The 19,586-nt window shown below is 32.7% G+C and overlaps 1 protein-coding gene across 1 annotated transcript; it reads right to left on the reverse strand.

Moving 5' to 3' along the window:
• LOC109335925 (DNA-directed RNA polymerase V subunit 5C) lies at positions 10,966-15,299 on the reverse strand. The gene is made up of 4 exons (XM_019572202.1): positions 14,944-15,299; positions 12,425-12,604; positions 11,611-11,724; positions 10,966-11,242 (listed from the first exon to the last, which is right to left on the reverse strand). The coding sequence occupies exons 1-4, from the start codon at positions 15,193-15,195 to the stop codon at positions 11,117-11,119; spliced, it is 672 nt and encodes a 223-aa protein (XP_019427747.1). The 5' UTR covers positions 15,196-15,299; the 3' UTR covers positions 10,966-11,116.

The raw sequence follows: 19,586 nt of genomic DNA on the forward strand, positions 1-19,586 counted from the left end.
AACAACTAAATTTATTGCTCAAATAATAGATGTTTTGCTCCCTTCTTCCTAACTCATCATGTTTCCCTAACACACAATCCATGGATTTAACTAGCAATGTAAAATACATGATTATGGGTTGGTCTTACATAAGAGGCAACAATATAGGAGGCTTTGTCAAATATTGTTTGATTTTTTGAATGCTACTTGACAATCTTCATTTGACTTCATCATCTGTTCTTTTCTTAATAGCTTGAATATGGGTTCATAGGTTGTTGTTAGTTGTGAAATAAACCTGGATATGCAATTTAGTATTCTCAAGAATTCACCTAACTTCCTTTTCCGTTCTAGGAGCAAGCATTTCAATAATGGCTTTGATCTTTTCAGGATCTACCCCGATGCGATTTTGACTAACAATGAAATCCAAGACTCAATGAGATTTTACTTGAAATTGCATTTTGTCAGGTTTATCTTAAATGGCACTTATGCGTTCTTTCAAGCAATTTCGGTAGATTCTCAACAAGCTCCACCTCAGTTTCAGACTTTCATATGATGTCATTGACATAGATTTCAATTTCTTTATCTATCAAATCAAGGAAAATAATGACAATGACCCTTTGGTATATAGTTATAGCATTCTTTAATAAAAATGGCATGACTTGATAATAGAAAGAACCCATGGGGTGATGAATGTGGTCTTTTATAAGTCTTATGGAACCATTTTGATATGGTGAATGAGAACGAGGCGTGATGTGTTGTGTTATTGACTAAGATGTCTTTGTTAGTTACCATAAAGTCATATTTTGGACTAGCTTTATTGAGACGTCGGTAGTCAACATATATTCAAAGTTTACCTCATTTCTTTGATAATGTAACCAAATTGGCAACACAAACATGATACCTAGAAATTATTACACACCCGTCTTCTGGCCATTTTTGCACTTCTTCCTTGACTGGTAAAGAGTTTTATTGGCTTCATTACTCACACTTTTGCTTAATCGGTCTAGAATTTGGTTTTAGTTGCAATTTGTTTTCTACTAGATTTCGATCTAGCCACAACATCTCAACATACGACCATGTGAATACACCCTTATAGTCATCTAGAAGTTGCAGTAGCTTCGATCGTTCATCACCATTCATGATTGTACCTATCACGACTTCCTTTATATCCTCATTAATTGATGCAATCATATTTTAACCCATCAAAGCCTGCTCTCACAAAACTCTGGTTGATATGTGGAATGAGAATCCTTTAACCTTCATATTTAAACTTCCCAAGATGGGCTGCCTTGTTCTTTCTCTTATCTTCTACAATCCTTGCTTTATTAGCTCTATTTGGCTTATATCTAAGGTCATACTAGTCCCTATTAACAGGATGGGCTATTATGATTTCCACTCCTTGTGCATACTTGCCTAAGCCTTTTACGGAATGATAACTCCCATTTACCATGACCTTTGTCATCAAAAGGGGTGCAGTAGCCAGTTAAGGGTTGAGTATAAGTGATCCATCCTTTACAAATGATTCATTTTCTATTTCTAGTGCTTGAAAGGATGTCTATAAGGCTTCTTCAGTGGAAATGCACTGGGGTTGTTGGTGGTGCACATGTAAACACACATTGGCTATAATATTGAGAAAGAGATGGTTTAGCACATGTCTATCCACAACTGGTCATGCGCACTTCATGTTGCAGAAAGCAGCAATGCACCAAATTCCATACCATGATTGGGAAATTACATAGGAGCTAGAGTGTACGAAAAAACTCACAATCAGGCACGAAAATCCACATTTGGCACACTAATAATAATGATTGGAAACTAGAAGACACGCTAATAAGGGCGTTGAAACCAGTGCAATTATTTTGCTTTTTTCTATATTTTCTTATCTACCCTCAAAGTTCTTTTTTTATTGCAAATCTTTCAAATTTATATTTGTCTCCTACTCTTAAAAAAATTTATCAACTATTTATATCGTAATTTTGTTGGATACCAGTAGGTTAGAACATACCTAGAAGGGGTGAATAGGTGTAGCGGATCACTTATTCCGCTTTTTTGATATTTTGTGCAGAACTGAAAATTGTTGCACGTAATCGATTAAGCTTGGTCCTAATCGATTAAGCAGTGCTTGGATTTAATCGAGTATGCTTGTGGATAATCGATTATTCTAAATCTTGCACTTCTTGATTTTAAGGTTTCTTGCACAAAAAGTTACCAATTACTAATCTTTATACAATCAATTAAAGAAGTTACAGAATGATAACAACACATATTATAACATGCAACTCAGAATTAATCAATTAACAAGAATGTAAATATCTAAAGTAAAGGAGATAAGGGAAAGAAAATTGTGCACAAGGAATTTTCATCCTGATTCGTTTGCGGTCCATTGCAAACTACATTCAGGCATCGCCTTCTGATCTTGGGAGATTTTTTTTCATTACTATTGAAATCGGTGTTTATATAAACGCACACTTCCAATTACAACGAGACTAAGTCGCTTCTTTCATGGCACCTATAAGCTTCACAACCTTGGTTTGACCTAACTAACTCGCCTACTTTGATCTCCTATCCTTTCGCGATTCGGCCCCATCCTAGGTAATGCTCGAACCAAGACCTCCTAGTCTTTGTGAAGATTATCAAGATCTCTCTTGAGGTGATACTACTCACTAAGAGATCAATTTCCTTGTTCGTTATTGTTTTCTAAGAGTTGTCTTGAGTACTTAATACCCGGATACAACGGTTAAACTCAATCCTAAACTCTAAGCAGAAAAACCCACAAGAACCTAATCTAAATGATAATTAATGGAAAGGGTTTTCGTAAAAAGGTTTGCACACTTTTCTAGAAAAATATTTTCCTTACTTCACTCTTAAAGAAATCAAGAAACCTATACAAGAATACAATGCATTGAAAAACCTAGAGATATATACAATAATATGAATATCTAAGCCCTATTCAGAATGTTATCACTCTGTTAGCTATCGTAATGCAATTTCTCACTCTAATGCAATGTATGAAAATGAATGTTCAAATTATGCCACATGGACTAGAATTATAGCCTTTATAGAAAACACACCAATGTTAACATTAATCGGTTATGTTGTGTCTTAATCGATTAACGAGCTGTTAAAAACTGGTTTTCTATTATGTCTTAATCGATTAACCAATAACTTAATCAATTAACACACCATAAGTTTCAAATTGGTTAGTAATTGTATTTATGATAATCGATTAATACTATACATAATCGATTAAATGATTTCTCACATATATATTTAATCAATTATATAGAGCACATAATCGATTATGATGTATAAACTTTAGTTTCTTGTTAAATGGTAAACTACCTATTTGACATGTGATCATGCAATACATGTTTTCCAAGTATGTTATACCTTTAATGCATAAAATCATGTATGTAGATGCATGAGCGTACTTATCATATAATTTCTAGATGTTATGTCTCAATTTTAGTCTTGTTCATTTTAAGTTCTTGTGAGACTCTCAATTAGGTTTACCTAACCTAGACTCGATCTAAGGCAATCATCTTAAGACTTCTAATAAAGTAAAATTACAAAGCCCTAAGTCTATAGATATCACCCTTGAATCTCCGGCTTGTTGTTTGTTGTAAGATCTTCAAGCTTTCTTGTATGTACATTGTCTTCATCAAAACCAAGGTCAACTTCAAATATGCAAGTCTTGACTCTTTGCACTTTCAATCTCCTCCTTTTTTATGATGACAAACTCTACACCAAATCCTTGTTTGATGAGCTTGATGATGATTAGCAAGTGTTTGCAAAAAGTTGCATAATATCAAAGTTGTGATGCTCCCCCTCACTTTGTTCTCCCCCTCAACCAAGTAACGAGGTGAAAAATTGAAGCGAATGTAGGTAGCATACTCACGGAAGCAAAACAACCTGTAAAACACTTCAAACAACAAAACAGCATATTTCTCCCCCTTTCGACAGTATCAAACGGCATTGGCATTAATATGACAATAGTTGGTCAAAAGTAAGAGATATATAAAAGTTTATGAAAATAAATTGTTCTTAATCGATTAAGTATGGGCTATAATCGACTAATCAGTTTTAAGAAGCTTGAACAAGTGCACTGATTTATGCATTTAATCGATTAACATTTGCATTTAATTGATTAAACTGACTAAAAACAGAATATGTACAAGATTTATATAACATATCCATCATGTATATAAACAATCAGTCATGGAATGATTAATATGAAATGTATTCAGTTAAGGCCTATATTAATCAAACATATATGATATACACTTAAGATAAGATCAAGATTCTCATACAAACATAATCCATAATCCATCGACATAGTTAAAAAGAGTTCAACAAGATGCAAAATAGCAATTTTGCAGCAATTAAATAACATGGGTTTCACCAAAATATAGTACAAACAGAAAATACAATAGCATGCTAAGACACTTAACCTGAGAATTTATTCTAGATAGAATTAAACACTTCTAGCACATAAACACATAATCATGAATGCAATTTATAAACACAAAGGCACACAATACCATTAACCAAACTAGTTGAGATATTGTTCATCAAGAATTCCAAGTTCTCTTCTAAGAACAAAGAATGCATCTCGTGGAAGGGGCTCGGTGAAAATATCAGCTAGTTGTTTAGTGGTTTCAACAAATTCAGGTACACGATCAACGTTTTTAACATGATCACGCAAGAAATGATGTCTTATTTCTATATGTTTGATTCTTGAATGCAAAACGGGATTCTTTGATAGGTTTATGGCAATTGTATTATCAAATTTAATACGTATCTTTTCTAGCTTGAGACCGAAATCCATAATTTGTTGCTTCATCCAAAGGATTTGAGCGAACACACACCGACGACAATATATTCTGCTTCGGTGGTGGATAAAGCAATACAAGCTTGCTTTTTGTTGTGTGACTCTAAGGAGCTGCTTAAAAGGTGGCAAGTTTCACTAGTGCTTTTCCAATCCAATTTACAACCAGCAAAATCGGAATTGAAATATCCTACCAAGGATAGTGAGGCATCCCTAGGATACCATAATCCCATATTTAGGGTTTCCTTGAGATATCTCATGATTCGTTTAACATAATTAAAGTGTGGTTCTTTAAGCATAGATTGATATCTCGCACACATGCAAACACAAAACATTATATCAGGGTGACTCGTAGTTAAATATAGTATTGAGCCTATTATGTCGTGATACTTAGTTACCTCTACCGCTTTTCCTTTTTTGTCTTTACCTAAGTAATAGGAGGATGTCATGAGTGTAGACGCTTCTTTGCACTTTTCCATCTCAAACTTGCGAAGTAGCTCTTTGCAATATTATAACTGGTGGAAAAATATTCCGTTTGTCATTTGCTTAATTTGTAATCCGAGGAAGAAAGTAAGCTCCCCCATCATTGACATTTCAAATTCTCCCTGCATCAAATCAGAAAACTCCTGAGACATGAGGTCATTAGTAGTTCCAAAGATAATATCGTCAACATATATTTGTAATAACAAAACATGATTATCTGATTTTTGGATAAAGAGTGTTGTGTCAACCTTGCCCCTTGCGAACCCTTTTTATAAAAGAAAGATATTGAGTCTATCATACCAAGCTCGAGGAGGTTGTTTCAGACCATAAAGTTCATTTTTTAGTTTATAAACATGGTTCGAGAATTTATAGTTTTCAAAGTCGGGCGGTTGCTCAACATAAACCTCTTCTTGATGAATCCATTCAAGAAGCTCCTCTTGACATCCATTTGGAACAATTTAAAGTTCATGATTGATGTAAATGTCAGTAGCATCCTAATGGCCTCTAACCTCCCAACAGGGGCGTAGGTCTCATCGTAATCGATACCTTCCTCCTAGTTGTATCTCTTGGCCACTAGGCGTGCTTTGTTTCGTATTGTTAAGCCAGATTCATCAAGTTTGTTTCTAAAGACCCATTTGGTGCCAATTATTGGATGATCTTTTGGTTTAGGGACCAAGTCTCACACATTATTTTGTTTAAACTGGTTTATCTCTTCTCGCATAGCTATACCCTAATGATCATCCTCTATGGCCTCATCTACGGTCTTAGGCTCTATTTGCCATACAAAAGCTACGAAATTACAAAAATTGCACAAAGAATTATGGGTTACGACCCACGTAGAAATATCATCTATCACTTTATCAAGTAGATGGTCTTTCTTGGTTTTCCACACCCTCGGAAAGTCCTGATGATCTTCACTGACTTCTTGATCATCCTGAGCCTCTTTGTCTTTTTCCAAGTCCTTAGTATATGCTTCTTACAAAGCACTTGCCACATCATCATACAAGACATTTCTCTTATCTTTTGGAGAAGATTCGTCAAAATGAACGTGGATCGACTCTTCTACGTGTATGGTGTATTTGTTAAAAACTCTAAATGTTTTACTATGCATCGAATACCCCAAAAATATACTCTCATCCGCTTTTGAATCAAACTTTCCGAAACAATGTTTTCCATTGTTTAAAATAAAATATTTGCATCCAAAAGTGTGAATATGAGATATACTAGGTTTTCGGCCTTTCAAAAGTTCATATGGAGTTTTTAAAAGTTTAGACCTTAGGAGTACTCGATTTATAAAAATAGCAGGTCGTATGCACTAGGTCGGCCCAAAAATATTTAGACATTTTGCTTTCATTAAGCATGGTCCTAGTCAACACCTCTAATATGTGATTGTTCCTCTCAACAACTCCATTTTGTTGAGGGGTTCGAGGAGCCGAGTATTGGTGCAGGATACCATGCTTATTACAAAACTTGTCGAACAAGTGGTTTTCAAATTCATCACCATGGTCACTACGTATATACTATCTTAAGGTTAAGTTGGTTTTGGATTTTCTTGGCTAAGTTTTTGAAGGATTTGAAAGCGTCGCTTTTTTACAGAAAGGAACAAGGTCCATGTAAATCTAGATAAATCATCCACAATAACCGACGCGTAGTAACTACCTCCAAAACTCATAATTTGTGACGGTCCAAAAAGTCCATGTGAAGAACCTCCAATGGCCTTGTTGTGGATATCATATTTTTCAAAACAAATGAATTCTTGACTTGCTTACACCTTTGGCAAGTGTCGCAAGTTTCTTTAGTTTTGAAATTAAGTTTAGATAGTCCATCAACCAAATCGTGAAATGATAATTTATCTACATGTTTAATATGGACATGTGCAACTCGTCTATGCCAAAGTCATATGTCACTTTCTTTAGATATAAAACATTTTGAAAACATGAGTTGCAAGAGTAGATTAAATCAAGAGTTTCATTTTCTAATTTTAGTTCATCTAACTCTTTTTGCATCTTAATAATTTGTTGTTCATGCAATAGGATTACCCGTTTTCATCTTATATGTGGCATCACTTTACTTTGTTTACCTATAGTAGTTGATCTTCCAAAATCTAATTCGACGTCTTTACATATTCACATCTCACTTGTTATTTTATCTAGCAAATCATGATCTGCATGAGCATGCTTCTCAAACACATCCAAAATGTTGGGTGTTATGAACTTACGTGTATCAAATTCTTCAACATTGAAGAACGTTATGAATTTATCCAATAACCATTAGTATAAAGATTTCTTTTTAACTACAAGTACCAACGACTATTCATAATGTCCAAGTAAGGCTTCACTTTATATTGGATCAGTTTACATTCAAATTAAATTACAATAGTTATACTCAATCTCATCCATTTATTTTTTAAATTTAACGGACCATATAGGGTGAGTTTAAGAGATAATAAGGGAGAAAAGGATGAATCTTAATAGCTTGTAAGTGTTACTCGTATGGTTTGTTAGATTAAAAAAATGATAAGATTGAGTTTAAGTAGTATAATTTAATTTGTGTGTAAACTGATCAGTCCTCGTAATATATATGTATATATATATATATACATATGTATATATATGTGCGTATGTATATATATATATATATATATACACATGTGTGTATATACATATACACATGTGTGTATATACATATACATATATACATGTATACATATATACATATATATACATATATATATATATATATATATATATATATATGTATATATATGTATATATTCATCGATTCATTCTATCAAAAGATCAATGTATGCAAGTTACCAAAATTAACTATAACCTAAATATGTGGACCAAATTTCAAATAGAAATCATTACTCCTACTTATATGTCTCAATTTTGAACCTAAATCGATAGACCAAATTTACTTGCAGCATCTGAAATCTTCATAACTCATTTTCTAACAATTGAAAAAACACATATCAGAACTCATTGCCACAAATAGCAAACATTGCTCCCGCAAGAATTAAGCAGGAACCAATCCAGCACAAGAATAAGATTTTGTAACTCCATTTCATCCTCAGAACTGAAAATATGTAATTCTATTAACATATAAAGGGGTCCAACAATATAAACTTACCTCAAAGTGACGCGCGGGCTAGACGGAAACACATCAGTTTGGACGGTGACACAATGGTTTGGACAGAGGCAGAAGCAGATTTGCAGAAAAAATGTAGAATCTCACAGTGAAAGTGAACGTGAAATGATTGATAGTGAAACCCTGTGGAGTTAATTGCACCAGGTTAAAACGCCTTTTGATTCTGTTTTTTTAAGCTGCGGAGAGCCCACTGGTTCATCGGTTTTGAACCAGTCAGTTTAGAAAGATTTTGATGCTTAGCCAATACAATACTATGTCGGTACGCCGGGGTTTTAGTCAAATCAACCAATTCAGTACAGTTTTTACATTAGGAGTTTTTGTGACTCCTTGAAAATGCAATAGATTCACATTACATGTTCGATTTCGATTGTAACTTTATTTCAGACTAACAGAAGAGTTTAAAATTTTCTATCGCGGTTGTCAGATGCCCATCACAGAAATTAAGTATTACATATTTTGAAGAATTTCATCAAATGGTTCAAGTACACCATAGTTGGTGAACTTAGCATTGATATGATAAAGTTGAAAAAGAAACACATTATGGAAAAGTTGAAAGAGAAACATATATTAAATTTGTCTATGAAATTATTATAAAAATGTTTTTATAAAGATGCAAAGAAACAAAAAATCTCTCATAAGAAATGAAGGTTACATTAACTTCAAAATTATCATGACAACTTTTTAACAAAAAATTCATTATTACTGTATAAAATCAAAAATATTACTGTAATATTCAGAAATGACAAAAGTAATTATTTGACTTCATAAACATATTTATTTGATTATCATTATTGACTTTATTTAATTATTTTACTCTATAAAAAATAAACACTTTATTTATCTTTAAGAAAATACATTTTTTTCAATGAAAAACCGAACAGTTAAGTCAGACGAGTAACATTATCATCACTCTTAAACTCACCTCCCTCATTAAAAATCTGATAAAGTGAAAAAAATTAAATTGAGGAGGATTCACTAAGTCCAAAATTACTTTCTATCATAACCATCAATTTCATGGACATCTAATAGTTTAGATTTATTCATTAATTTAAATCATTAAATTTCCTTAGGACTGATAAATATGATGAGAAGTAAATTTAAAAAACTTACTCTTAAAGTAAGTAGATTTCTCCCCTTTTAAATTTTTGATTCCAAGTTATTGAGTTACTCTAACACTTCATAAAAAAGTAGAGAATCCTAATATCAATATGACCGGTGAATGTGCTGAAACTTTTATTCCCATTTCCAAGGTATATTCTCAGTCCAAGGCTCTAAGCATTCCCTTAAACTCCAACAAAAAAACCTAACAACAAGTTAATGATTTCACTAAATTTTTAGAAAGACCAAAAAAATTAAAAATTCAATTCTTAAGAGCAATACTTGTTAAGAAAGAACAATCATATACCTCGAAAAAAGATTAGTTCATTACCAATAAGTCGAGGAATACCCTTAATAGAAGAAAAAAACTCTTTAACCAGTACAGTATGAACCAAAGAATTATACAAGGACCTCATTTTGGTAAAACTGCACAAATATGCTTTAAGTTTTCTTTATTTTTTTTATTTATAAACTTCATTTGTATAGGTTTTAAATTGCGTGAAAAGTTGGAATACTAAAAGCAAAATTTGTAAGAGAAAACTTTTGGTGAACATGAAAAAATTGCAACATACAGTGTCCTTAGGTATTTTTTTTTTTCATTTATTGTGAAAGATATATGTACAGAATATAAGTAGTGAAAGAGATAGGTACAAAGGTATACCATGTCAAATACAATATATAAAATGGTTTTAAAATAGTAGAACCCTTTATGGTTAGTTTGGGAGTTGGATTTTAGATGGAAAGGGAAGGCTTGGGAGCTATGAAACAAGTGTATTTCATAGTTCCAAAGCCTTCCCTTTTTCTCTCTTCCCCTCCAAAATCTAACTTCCAAACTAACCCTTAGTGATCGATTTGAGTAATGTACTCTTCATTATCTCTCACTAGTATTCTTCTTACATTCTTAAAACCTCAGAAGACATGTTCTCTTCACTTTGGCTCATTTCTAGTTATTTGTGCAATTTAGTGTTATTAACAGCAGGAAACTAATTTTTTTTTTTGTACTATTAAGGATATCTCATCACCCTTCTTGACTAAGGAACTAATCCCTTTTGGGTGCATGGTTGTCTCTCTCAACAAATGTCGCTCCCAACAATCGAACAATTGCAGGCAACTAATATGAAATAAAGTGAGTAATTACACCTCTTAATACGAAATGATACCAACAACCAAAGGTGGTCACCCATGTCACAAGTTCTTAAAATGCAGTCATTGCCGACTGCATCACTTTATGTCACCACAATATTATAGTAGTGGTGACTGCATCACACTGCCATTATGATGTGACACTAAACACAATGATATGCTACATTAGACTTTAACGCGACCACATTTGGGATGTATTGGACCGCAATGAATTTAAAATTATTTTTTAATCATAAAATAATTCACACTAGAATGGTTATAATAACCATAATCGTAATAACCATAAATGCAATTTAAAATATGGATAAAATGTATAAGCAACAGGACACCAAACACAATATACTCTGCTAGTTTCAGTCTATTAGTTAACAGTTTCTTCCTATTTTAAGCATGTTAGTCTCCAACTAAATACTGGATTTTTCAGTAACGTAACTACTACACAACACAGCGGTAAGAAACAACAGAATCAACTAGCTCACCATTGTTAGTGATCTTGATTACTTGTCCTTTCTCCAGCCCATAGTAGCGAGCTATGGCGTCAGCTTTCAGCATGTGAGGGAGCTGAAAATGGAAACAAGATAAGATATAACTAATGACACTATAAATTGAACAGTAAGAATTTTTTCAAATGCAATATGTAGCACTGCAAAGAATCCAAATGAGTAGGGAATGCAGTATAACTAGTTCATAATTCTAAGGCAAACGGCTGAAGCACATTATCTTTATCTTTCAGCCTATTAGTGCCAAGCAACTACTAATGTAGTTATATTTTACAAGTTTATACATGCAATATTATTGTATTATATATGATTTCCTGAAATCACTGTACTCCCTCTCTGCAATACTCATAACTCAAAAGGAATATATCTTACGAAGTGCTTTATAGACAGCCAATCCAATGAGAAAGTGTCTTTGGACACATACTTTACCTGCTTCTCTTCCAAACTATGCTTCATGAGAAGTGCTTGCTTCTCATCAGCAGTCAGTAACTGATACTTTGGCTGCATTACATGCTTTGTGATATTCACCAGCAAGTCATTGATCTGAACGCAAAGTTATGTGGTGTTATGGGCGTAAAGCCACCTTCTATATAAAAACAAAACTGAAATAGGCATAAGACACCTCAGGATTCTAAAACTGATCTGCTAATTTAGAAATGGACCAATTCTAACAGCTTTATATACAATTTATATTTTCCTCATAACATCGTATTTAAAAGCATTATAGAACGACGAGCTCAGTAGAAAACGTGCATCTAGGCATCATTTTGCAGCATTCTCTTTTTGCTCAATATATGCTACAGCTTAAGTGATATTAGATGAGCTCATAGGGGAGTTGGCAAAAAGCAAGAATCCAGATAAGTTTGTTTCTTTACTTATAACTATTGTGGGCTACGAACTTAGAAATGGTCCTCATAGATGAGCAAAGCGAACAATCAGGAGTCAGGGCATTCCCTCCCCTCAGGCAAAAGGGGTTTCACATATTTTCTAAGCTCTTGAACATATCATGCATAATAGTTTTACAAGAACAACTAAATTGCTACGAAACCTAGTAATGGTCCTCATAGATGAGCAAAGCGAACACTCATGCCATTTGCCCCTCCCCTGGGCCTCGGGCAAAAGGGGTTTCACGTATTTTCTAGGCTCTTGAACATATTATGCACAATAGTACAAGAACAACTGAATTGTTAACAGAACTCTATCAGTTTCTGCATTAAAAAAAGTAATGGAAGGAATAACTTACATTTAAAATCTCAACTTTAAATGGAGAGGCATCCAAATATTTTTGTGCATATGCAGTCATTTTACTTTGCACAATGAGTATCAGCCTATTCAATCTTTCTTTCTCCGCAATATCGATATGTAAAGCACGGATAGTTTCTTTTCTTATTATATCAGTAGTGCCCATAAAGCAAACCAGTACCTGCACATGAGACTTGGTTGAGCAACAGTACAACAATAACAAGGTTAACAAAAACTGTATCCCACATTCTATGCAATCATGTAACAAATGATGAAATCTACACAAAAAGGTAAACCATTCTGCAGGAGAGTATATGATGCAAATCTGGAATTATAGGAGTGAATTCTTATAAATGAACTCAGAAAGGTAATTTTCTAATTCTTCTGTTTTGTTATTCCGTAGGCTTCTATTTAATAAAAACTTTCAAACAAGATAGCATCCCTTTGCAACATATAAAAATAAAGGAAGCGACCTAAATGAATGGTTTTAACATTAAACAATCATTCCTCTGGCATAATCACTAATTGCATGTCCTTCAGCAAACCAATTGTACTCTACAAGAAAAGGGGTCTTTTGATTTCAGAAATGAGTCACGTTTATGCTAAATACACAAAGCCGATGATCCATCAAATTTCTGAAAGCTTGACATATAAGTAGGAAAAAATGAAAATAAACAGTCAAAGCTGAATCATTCCCCCATTATAATTTTTCTCTATCAAATATTGATTATGAGTAAAGCTACACAGCGAGAAAAACTAGTTAAATTCACAAAAATTCTGAAAAATTCAGATGTGGTTCTCGGATAAAGTGGTAGAGATCACTCATCCATCAAACAACCATACCAAATAATTCTGACAACAATTCTGGCAAAAAGTTCTGGTGGTGTAGCTTTTCTTTCATTAGTTATAGCCTATAACATAAAACTACTTTACCATCAAAAAGCAAAGAAACCATTGATACTATCATACAGATTGTCACAGGGTTCTCTAGAGAGAGGAAATGGCTTGTTAGAGATTTGTACCAACAACAAAAGCACTGAATGGACAGCAGGAATGATAATAATATCCATATTGATCCTCCATAAAACTTATTCCTTTTTTATTCTCAAGCAAAAATAGTAGAAGAAAAAAAAATAGAGCAACCAAAAGGAGCATATTTATTTTTAAGAGACTATCCATGTCTAACACGAGCGACCCAAATTTGGGAGGAATACTAATAGCTAAAATTTGATCTAGTCACACTCTATGTTTGTTCATCCAAATGCCAGTAGAATCCTACAGAAAATTGATAGTGTTACTTATAAAAGAAATGAAACATCGCCAACTTGACAACAGGAGAGGCTCTCTGTTTCATACAATTCTGAAAACATGATCTAGTATGTGGGAGAGGAGGGGGCTTAGTTGGCTTCTGAAAAAGGGCAAATTTGAGTTTAAAAAAATATGAGAACACAAAATAGTCCATTCAACACATAAATATTATTTCATATATTTTACTTTCCCTATAGAACCCCATTTTCAACCGCGAGCCTAAATTGGATAGGAGGGATTTTAGCTCTCAAATTTTACCACCCTTCACCTCCAAAAAATTTAAACCAATCAAGGGATTTCCTACCTCCCTAAACCCTCCTATTACTTCAAATAAATGTTTACAATTGCAATCTGCAGCCTCAATTGTGGTTTTGGGAGTCTTTGCAACAGCATCACGGACGCAGTTGTAGCTGCTTCGATTGCATTTTTGCACAAATATGGTAATTGCAATATAACCACAACCACAATTTAGAACACTGTCCCAAACCAAACACACATTTAGGGTTTGAACTTTATGATTTTCTATCAAACTCATCCATGAAACATACCTAAGATAAAAATTTCCACATTTTGAAATTTGTATGACCGGACTTGAAATCAAAACTGCACATCATTTGCATTTGCTTATGCATTGCGCTACTGTATCCCACTCCACTAGCATAAAATTAGTAAGTTTTTCAGTGTGTGATAAATCCGGCAATAAGGCTTTCTGACCAACACACACAACCAGAACCACCCCACACAAAAATATTCAAGCTATTTGAGCACAGACTCATCATATATCATAATATATCAACAAAGGGTTTAAATCTAGGTAATACGTCAATATGCTAAGGTCTTGGCAGTCACCAAAAATATACTGCAACCGCAATTATGGCCACATTTGTCCCAAATTGTTGGAGACGTCAAAGTTTTACCGCAATAGCAACAGCTACTGATTACAGCTTCCTTTACTACAGCAACAACAATGTCACCATTATAAGCTTATCTCTGATTACTAGCTCCTATGAGTCCGGTACACATCAATTTGGCGAGCTCCGCTGTTATCGGCTACATTCAAATGGGTTTGCGGTCTCATGCAGTTACAGCAGTCACACAGTCGCAATATTGTGGTTATGCATTCGCAATTTAAAACAATGGTTTCTACACAACACATTCAGATATTAGAGTATTATGTTACGTTACCTATTTGGACATAAATGTTTTGTTTACCTTGTTGGAGGGATCAGAGAGAAGGGAAACACGGATAGTGAGGCTTTCATGATTGGGTTTTTCACCGAAGATTGAACGGAACTCGGGAAGAGACCGAGTCAACTCGGAGTCAGGCACGTCGTAGCCTCGGTCTCGGAGCATCTCAAGTACCGTCCGGCGAGAATGGAAGTAGCGAGAGCTCTCCACACTTCCGGCGTCGGATGAGCAAACAACGCAGTTGCTCCTGTCGCCACCGTCGTTAGCGATGGCCATTGTGTTTGGAAATGGTTCAACGCTGTTTCAATGAGGTTTCTTTCTAACTTCTTTGAGCAGTAAGAGTGGGAGTGAACATGCAAAGAGCGTGGTTTGTTGTGATGTGAATTTTGTATTTTTATTTAGCTATTAAAAATAAAATAAATAAGTAAGAGTTTTTGGTGTACAAAATTTGCTCATTTGCATGTTTTGTCCATCAAATCTATTGACATTTTTATTGGGCAATGCGCATTGTTCGTGAACATAATTAAAGAAAAAAACTTAAAAAAATTTAAAATAAGTTAAGATATAATGTGTATGCTCAACTTCATATAAAATATTAAGTTTTTGTTAACTTTTAACTATTCAACAATGTATGTGGGCTATCCGTTAACTCGCTTTAAAACTGGCAAGATATTGAATTTTGTTCTTTCAGACAATGCGGGCATGTCTATGCTCGCTTAAATTTTTGCCGGCACAGGCAAAACGGTTCGGGAAGCCCGTTTTGCCATCTCAATTCAAGAGTTTGACTATTGGGCCAGAATTAATTTAATACTCGTTTGAAATTCAACTCATTATTTACTTTAATAAATTTGGTTTATGATTCAAATGATTTAATTTTGAGCTAAAAATTGAACTCATTAAATGAATGAGTCGAAATTAAGTTAAATAGGGTTTGATTTGTTAGGTTTATGAGTTGACTCTTAGATATATTTGGTTTAAGTTTATACTATTAGTTGCTATTTGATTTTATCATCTAATTGTTTGTAACAACTTCTGCTTATATAATAAATTGTTTGGACAAACTCATATTTCATATTTGACCTATCTTTAACATCTTAAACTTCTATATTGTATCAAAGCAGTTTCATCCTCTGTGGCCTGTTTGGTCAATATTCCACTGCTGAGATGCCAAAAATTATGAACTCCAATTAGTCATCTCCATTTGTTGTGTCAGTTTCCGTTCATTTTGTTTTCCTTCAATCTAATAATTCCAAATTTCATGCAAAAGTCATCCAAATAAATAAATATCAACATGTTCTAATGTGAAAATACATTTTCTTCACTTTAATATATTGGGTTATCCTCATATTGATGATCATTTTGATAACATCTTATCTCCAAGTGATACATTATATGAACACTAATTTCTTTTCTCATCACAGTTATTTCGATGGTAATTATATCACTCAATTCTCTTCTCACCTACGATCATTCTAGTGATGCGTTTTTTCTTATTGACAAATTACATTAGTAGTGATTTTTTCATCGACGATCATTCAAATAGTGATTATACCATTGTGTTCTATTCTCATCGATGTTCATTTCGGTGATGCATTTTTTCTCAAATCGAAGAATTATGTCAGTAATGACTTCTATCCCATCGGCGTTTATTCTGATGGTGATTATGCCAATGATTTTTCTGTGAAGAAGATCTTTGCTCCTTACCTTGACAAGATTTTGATGAAGACACCAACATCACCAAAAAGAAGAAAATGAAGATTACTTATGAAGACCAAGAAGATTAAAGCTTCAAGAAAATTAGTCTAAGTCTAAATATGTACTTCTATCCTATACTCCTTAATATATCAAAGTAGTAATGCTCAAAATATTTTAAAAGAAATTGAAACACTTCAAGTTTTAAATGAAAACATTTTTCAAAATAATGTGTAACAAGTTACTGAAATTTGAGTAACAGGTTACATGAATGAGAATCAGTTATCCAACAATATTTAAATTGGAGTAACCGATTACTCTAAGTGAATTTTAAATTCATTGTTGGACAGAGAGTTTGAGTAACCGATTACTCAATGTAATTTTTCAAAATGTCACGTTTGGGTAACCAATTACCCACTTGTTGTAATCGGTTACTAAGAGTTGTTACGTCAGTTTTTCAGATTTGAAACTCAATGGTTTTCATCCCAAACGAAATGTCTTTATTACAAACAGTTTCTACTCTTTCATAAATGCACAATAACTTATTTGAAAGCTTATATAAAGGCCTTAGAACTTACAATGAAAACAACTCTTTCATAACTCTTTCACATTTTTCTCACAACTTTCCTACACTTTTCTGAAATAGTTTTCTGAACTTCTAGCAACTTGAACTCAAACTTTCAAAGCTATTTTTTCTGAGTTGCTTGAAGTAAAGTGTTTCAAAGTTTTGTAAACTTAAAGAGCATTATTTACTAAGTATACAAAAGAGTTGATTGGATTGTAAGTGTTATTAAATTTCATACTTGTAAAGGTAATCCAAGTCATCATTCAAATTCTTCATTCAGTGTAATTACTTTTCTTTCACAGGGTGTGAATTGAAAGGGGATAGAGTTACTTGGAAAGATGTTTTCCAAGGTAATAAGTATTAGTGAGTGTGTAAGGTACATAGAGATGTCGGGGTGAGATATTGTAATTACAACTCATAATATTCAGTGGAAAATCTCTTGTGCTGCAAGAGTACTGGACATAGCCTTCGGTGGACAAGAAGGTGAACCAGTATAAAATATGTGTACTCACTTCTCCCTTACCTCTTTGATTTATTCTTGTTTATTTTCTGCAATATTATCCGCTACACTTTAACTTTTCATTTTGCAGAAAAAGTGGCCATAATTTCTAGTCAACTAATTCACCACTCTCTTAGTTGCAATCTTAGTCTTACATTTTCTTCTCATTGACAATCATTCTGGTGGTGCATTTTTTGTCATAGTAGTGAATTATATTAGTTGTGATTTCATTTCTCATCGATGATCATTTTGATGTTTTCGCAACACCTTTCAACAATTTTTATGGAGTCCATATAATTATTTGATTAATTTTATTTTCAAATGAATTATTTGTAACAAGCTTAAAACTTATTAAGCTTTAGCTTGAGAGATACGTTAGATATATTTGGATTGATAAATAATAATTTTATCTATGATTGAGCTAATTTCATTTTATTTAAGTATATCATTAGTTTAAGTTTATCATGTTAGTTATTATTTGGGTTTATTATCTTATTATTTGTAATAATTTTTGCTTATAAATAATTGTTTGGAGTAACTCATATTTTGTGGTTGACCTATCTTTACTATCATAAATTTTTACACTAACTAGATTATATATATTTCTACAATGACTCAAGTGAGAATAATTCTCATATAAAAATTATGGGAACGGTAAATCAGTGTCATACAAATGTATGTAAATGATTAAAATTAAAAGTTAATTAATATTCACATGATCACTTTAAAAAAGTTATGCATGTTTATCTTTTAATCTTGACAATTCAAATAAAATTCAATAGTACATATTAATTATTTTTATTTCTCATATCAAAAGTTATTCTCACTTAAGTTATGCATACATATATATGTAGACAATCTTTATTGCTTGAATTTTAATTATTAACTACATTTACTATTAGTATTCAAAAACGTTCACTACATGTACATATGTATGTATAATCCATCACTCTCTTATATGTCGTTTAAATTTATGATGATTGAGCGATATAAAGTTGAGCTCGTTAACTTGCTCGAAAGTTTATGAACTTTAATTAAGTTAATTTTAAACTAAAAAATAATTCTAACATTAAGCTCAACTCTGGCTAATCTTTAACATGTTTAGGGGAGTTGGACCCAATTCAGCCAACTCCTTCATTTTCTTAAATTCATTATATAAAATACAGGAGCACATCTTCTATTTCATAATGAGTGATACTTCATGTGTCATAAGTTATGAATGGTTAAAAAAATATTTAAAAATTAAATTATAACTAAATATATTGTTTTTCAACAAATCATAAGATCATGACACATGAAGTGATACTTATTGTGAGACATGATATGTGTATCCATAAAATACCAATTAAACCATTAACATATTCGTACTCTTTCATGACCACTGGCCCACTACACCTTCATTAGCATGTTCTTTATTATTTCCTCAATTTCTTCTATCAACCAACGATTGGTTGGACATCTTTACTTCTTCAATTTCATCTTCCATATGTCTAGCCACAAATTGATGAGAAAATTGTTTGTCACTCCCATGTGAGTGAAATGATCAAAACTAACATAAGAAAGGGGTTGAACTATGTTCAAAATTTTCCAACAAAAACTGGATCTTGGACAAGGTAAAAAAATTTAAATAACACTATAAAAATTCTTATGATTGACTCATCTTTTTTTAGACAATTAATGCATATTAAAAAATTGAAAGACAATGTTTAAGAAAACTTTTTGGTATCACAAAAGCAAATATAAAAACTTAAATAATAAGGAATTGAGATAGATAATTAGCTCAAGATTTATATCGGTTCACTCAATAGTGTAGGTTATATCCACTTTCTTAGCATCACTTAAATTCTTCTATGATCCAATACTAATTATAATGACAAGTATTATTTTTACATCTAGCATTTTGAGGCTCAA

Source organism: Lupinus angustifolius, chromosome LG02 (assembly GCF_001865875.1).
Source record: "Lupinus angustifolius cultivar Tanjil chromosome LG02, LupAngTanjil_v1.0, whole genome shotgun sequence".
NCBI lineage: Eukaryota > Viridiplantae > Streptophyta > Magnoliopsida > Fabales > Fabaceae > Lupinus > Lupinus angustifolius.

What these genes read in the sequence shown, in the direction of transcription:
- LOC109335925 (XM_019572202.1), bottom strand. Translation starts at nt 15,195, where the DNA reads ATGGCCATCGCTAACGACGGTGGCGACAGGAGCAACTGCGTTGTTTGC. An exon ending in TCTCTGATCCCTCCAACAAG is followed by an intron (nt 12,605 to 14,943) that starts GTAAACAAAACA and finishes TCTCATGTGCAG; the next exon opens with GTACTGGTTTGCTTTATGGG. An exon ending in TTAAAGTTGAGATTTTAAAT is followed by an intron (nt 11,725 to 12,424) that starts GTAAGTTATTCC and finishes CTTTGCGTTCAG; the next exon opens with ATCAATGACTTGCTGGTGAA.